The sequence below is a fragment of the Myotis lucifugus genome, unplaced genomic scaffold (genome assembly GCF_000147115.1).
Source record: "Myotis lucifugus unplaced genomic scaffold, Myoluc2.0 scaffold_29, whole genome shotgun sequence".
Classification (NCBI taxonomy): Eukaryota; Metazoa; Chordata; class Mammalia; order Chiroptera; family Vespertilionidae; genus Myotis; species Myotis lucifugus.
Window position 1 is genome coordinate 603,027 of NW_005871077.1, and position 4,719 is coordinate 607,745.

At 50.2% G+C, this 4,719-nt stretch overlaps 1 protein-coding gene across 10 annotated transcripts in view; it reads left to right on the forward strand.

The window, feature by feature from the left end:
* The first annotated feature begins 2,368 nt into the window (after positions 1–2,368).
* WAC (WW domain containing adaptor with coiled-coil) overlaps positions 2,369–4,719 on the forward strand; it is a 93,638-nt gene continuing 91,287 nt past the window's right edge. For 2 of the 10 annotated variants that reach the window (XM_023752182.1, XM_023752183.1), the window contains exons 1-2: positions 2,369–2,607; positions 3,541–3,577. Coding sequence is in view for 7 of the 10 variants with exons in the window: in XM_023752185.1 (XP_023607953.1) it covers positions 3,125–3,165; positions 3,541–3,577 (78 nt within the window). In the remaining 3 variants the exon portion in view is untranslated. Of the gene's footprint in view, positions 2,608–2,716; positions 3,166–3,324; positions 3,441–3,540; positions 3,578–4,719 lie in introns of those variants that run through there. The other 8 variants (XM_023752180.1, XM_023752181.1, XM_006086638.3 and 5 more) reach the window with 5 other exon arrangements.

A 4,719-nucleotide genomic window follows, 5' to 3' on the forward strand; every position in this document is an offset into this window, starting at 1 on the left:
CTGCACCTAGGGATTGAGCCTGCCCTCTGCACTCAGAGCAGGCCTAAGCCAGCAGGTCGTTATCTCCCGAGGAGCCAGCGGTCCCGGTTTGTCACAGGCCGGGCTGAGGGACCCTGACATCCCCCAAGGTGACCTGGATTAGAGAGGGTGCAGGCTGGGCTAAGGGGACCCCTACCCACCCCATGCACAAATTTTGTGCACCGGGCCTCTAGTATTCTATAAAGCCACAATAGAAACTGAATTGCTCTTAGGGGAAATACAGGATTAGTTACCTGACTCTAATCACATTTTTATCAATCAATTAGTACATAATCTTGTTTTATGTGTTTCTGCTTAGACAGCTTATTTAACATATATTGTTGATTTGTTAACATTGAATTCATTGTTAAGAGCACTAGTAAGCACTGAAGGGAGCTTATCTAAGATGTGTTTTCTCCACAAGGCACAGCACACACAGCCTTCCTGTGTTTAGGAATGAATACCAGACATCACTTTAGCACTATGCTGAAGGGGTGGAGGGGCATTTAAAACAACAAAATCACCAATAAAAAGCACAAAAAAATGTGAAAAACATGGCACTATATATATTGTAAAAAGCACATTTGTTTTCAGTATGAGGTGAAACAATAAGGCTGTGTAGCCTTGTGCAACCTCATCTGAAAATGTGTCAGGCAAGTTAAATTTTTTGCCACTCTGCACACGTCTATGAATGCTGCATGTATTGATTTTGGGTTTCCAAACAAATGTTAGTGAGTAGTTGAACTCGCAAACAGAGAATCTGTGAATAATGAGGAACTGTTGCCTCCATAGCTCAGCCCAGTTTTGTTGCTTTTGATCAAATGGTATGTATCAATGCCAGCAGACATCTGATTATCAAACAAGAAACACATTTTGCTGCCAGTTTTCAAAAAGTTTCTGCATAAGGTTTATATATACATTACTTTTTATGCTCCTATAATCTCCTCTCCTGTCTTCAATGTATTTGTTAAAAATTACACGTAAGACTCTTTGTTTTTCTCATTTCAGTCATTGGCAGTTTTTTCTTTACTGACAGCTTAAGTGGGCATTAAGTAGGCTTTTACTAATACTCACAAACAGTAATTATCTTAACATTTGGCTGGTGGATGTGACAAAGTTATGTATCTTATTCAATACATTGTGATCTCATTCTATCTCTTCATTAGGTCCTGCAATAATGTAACTTGTTGGAACCCAAATAAATCAGTTACTTTTTTATATTGTTTTTTGGAGGGGTCTTGTTTCCTCTGATTTGTTTACTATCTTGCTTTTTTCTTCTATGAAAATAGTTGTATATTTACTTCATGTGTATTACAATTCTTTTTAAAACAGTATTTTTTTATTGATTCCAGAGAGGCAAGGAGACAGGGTGAGTGACAGAAACATGAGAGAATCATTGATTGGCTGCCTCCTGAACGCCCCCTACCGGGGATCAAGGCCGCCACCCAGGCACGACCTCGGGTTCATAGGTCATGCTCCAACACTGAGCCACACTGGGAGGGCTGACAATCCTTTTTTAAATTACAGTTGCAAAAGGAGTTTAAGAGCAGAAAAAAATCACCTGAATATCACCACCCTCAAATAAAGCTTAACTTTTTAGTATACTTGACTTTTCCCCTCCCTATAGCGTTGCCAGTGTTGCTATTGTGCCTGTAACAATCTGTAAAATTCAATTTGTAACAATTTCATTTAACCCAACCTACGCTTTGATTCACACCCTGAACCTCCAAATGACCTAGGAAAAATGGGAATAAAGAAAAGGGTGGATTGGGCACGGCTGGGGCTGAAAAACCTTAACCAAGGATGATTGGGCTCAACACTTTTCTCCCCTAAAGCTCCAGGCTCATCCACGTTTTAATTTACTGCCCCAGCGGCGGCTCCTGCTCCGTCTCAGAACACCCGCCTTACATCTCGCAGGCACGCGGCCATGTCGTCTTCCGCACAATAGCCCTAAATCCTCCACCTCTGTCGCTCCTCACTTGGAAAGCTCGCTTCTGAGGATGTGACTTACTTCTAACCAGCGGCGCGGAGCTCCAAGCGGGCCCCGGCCCCGGCGCAGGCCGGCGGCGCGCTAAGCATCCGGTTTGAGGCGGGTGCCCAGGTCCGGTTCCGGGGCACAGGGCCCAAGGGAGAGGTCGCGCGCTGCCCACCACCCCGAGGGCAGCTCCCGTCGCGGCTCGCTGAGGAAGCTCCGGGGTCACAGTCCGCCCGTCGCCCACCGAGGGCTTGGCGACCACCCCGCCCAGCCCGGAGGGGCGGGAACCGGCGGCCCGAGCGCTCCTCCAGGGCGCCCTCCCCCCTCCTCCGCCCCCGTCTCGGCGCACGCGCAGTAGCCCAGCCTCCCGTACTTAGTCCGAGATGGCTTCTCTCGCGCCCCACCGTCCTCCTTCCGAAGACGGCTCCCTCCCCACGCACCCCGGGGCCTCCGGAACCAGCCTCAAGCGGGTCCCCAGGCAGGACTCTCCTTAAGCTGGAAGAGCAGGGGCCGGACGTGAGCGTGAGGAAAAGCAGCGGCAACCGGAAAGAACTGAGAGCTCTCCAGGCGGCGAGCCAGGCCTCAGAGGAAGAGGAAAACCCGAGCGAGCCGAGGTTTGCCGAAGGCGGCCTTCCGGAACTGCGCGGGGAAGGGAGGAGGGCTGAGGGCGGCAGAGGAGGGGCGCGGCGGAAACTGCCGAGGTTTGCCGAAGGCCGCAGCCTCGGAGTTGCCCGGATGTAGTTGGTGGAGCGGCAGCGGCGGCACCGGTGGCGGCGGCAGGCGAAGGAGAAGGGAAAGGCGGCGGCAGGGGGAGAGGAGGGCAAGAGGCGGCGGAGCAAGAGGAGGTGAAGGCGGAGGAGGCAGTCGCTCTCCGCGGGGCTGTGCAGGACGCGTCTTGTTGCCCCCCTCCCCCCGGTTTGCCGCTTCCGCCGTGTAGGTGGCGCCTCTCCCCGGGCTGAGAGTGAGCGTGGTGTTGTCGGAGGGAGATGGCCCGGGAGCGCCGGCGCCAGTAACGGGGAGGTGCAGAGAGTCGCCTAGGGCGCGCCGGACTCTGGTGCCGGTGCTGCCGCCCGCCCGCCTCTCGCGGCTGCTTCCCCCCTCCCCCGACACACACTCACAGGTCGTGCATTGATGGTAATGTATGCGAGGAAACAGCAGAGACTCAGTGATGGGTAAATTGGCTTTTCGTTTCAGTCTGGGCCGCGGCGGAGGCGGGGGTGGCGGCGGGGGGGGGGGGGGGCTGTTCCTCCTTATCTGCTGCTGGCTGGGCCGCCATTTTTGTTGTTAACCCTGCTCCGGATCGGGCCGGGGAGGAGGCGCGGCCGCGCGAGCCGGCGAGGCCGGAGGGAGTGTGGAGGGAGCGCCGGGCCGGTTCGCGGCGTTTGGCCCTCGTCACCGCTTTTAAAAGGGCGAGTGTGCGTGTGCGGGCTCACCGCCGGCTCCTTCGGTAGGTCTCCTGCGGGGAGGGGTCCGGGGGGGGGGGGGCACCCGTTTTCTTCCTTCTCCTCGAGATGCTTCATGTCGCCGACTCTCTTCCTGTTTTTCAGCTGTCACGACCGGAGGGGGGACTCGCAGCCTTACCAGGTACCAGCCGAGGCCGGGGAGGAGGGCTGGATGCGGGGCCGGAGGGGGAAGGGAGGACTTGGTACTCGAGCTCAGGCTTCAGAAGTCGCTACAGGCCCTTCGGTGCAACAAATCCGAAACTAGCACCGCGGGCCCCCTTAAAATGTTGTGTTTGGGTCCATTAGGCTTTCCAGCAAGGTTTAGTGACTTATTTTGACAGGTGAGTTAAGGAAGTTCAGTTTTTTAGGGAAAATAGCATTCTCAGCCAGAAAGGACCTGACTCGATTATTTGCATGTGAAAGAATCGGTGGGTTGAGGTGATAGGTGTCTTCTCAACCACATGTACTTATTGTAGTGTATTAGGGAAATAAAAGTTAATGTTAAGGTATTAAAATTAGATGAAAGGGCTGGGAAGAAACAACTATTTGCTTTGCAACTCTTAATTGTGTTGCAAACCACTGTCCCTTCCCAATTTAATTGTTTTTGGTGCAAATAGTTGCCTTACTAGTGAAAGATAGTGCTTTTGTTTCTGTAGGAATTGAGATCTTTGGATACTTGAATAACTTATTCTAATTTGATAGTTCTAGGTATGTAGGTTCCTATTTGTTATTGCAGTTGCATGTAAAGTTTTAAAAAATTATGATACAGGTGGTGCCTGTTTTCAGAGGGAAAAAAATCTCATAAATTGTTAACCATCAGATGATACTGGAAGTGCCTTTTTAAGTCTAATCACTTCAAGGATAGAAGAGCCGTTTTCTAAGCTGATAGTTGTGCTAACTGGCTGTCACCAGTTAAAGCTCAAGTTAAAAACCCTAAGTCCCCTGATGTGTAAACCATTGTCCATTACATTTGGATGTCAAAGATTAAACCCTACTGCGTCTGCTTCTCTAAAACATAATTACACCTTGTAAAAGACTGGTCTATCATGGCTGTCTTAAATATGCATTAGGATAAAATTAAACCATTATTTTGAAGGAGTTCCATTAATTTTCATTATGTTAGAAATATCAGCCAACTTCTTTCTTTTTTTACCTTGAAATTGTTTCCCACACCTGTCAGAGTAGGTAAGGTAGGGTTGAAATGCTTTCTTTGAGTCAGAAATGGAGAAAGTGATGCTTTTCTTTTTTTTGTAGCTTTGCAGAAGCATGCTTAAGCTCCTCATA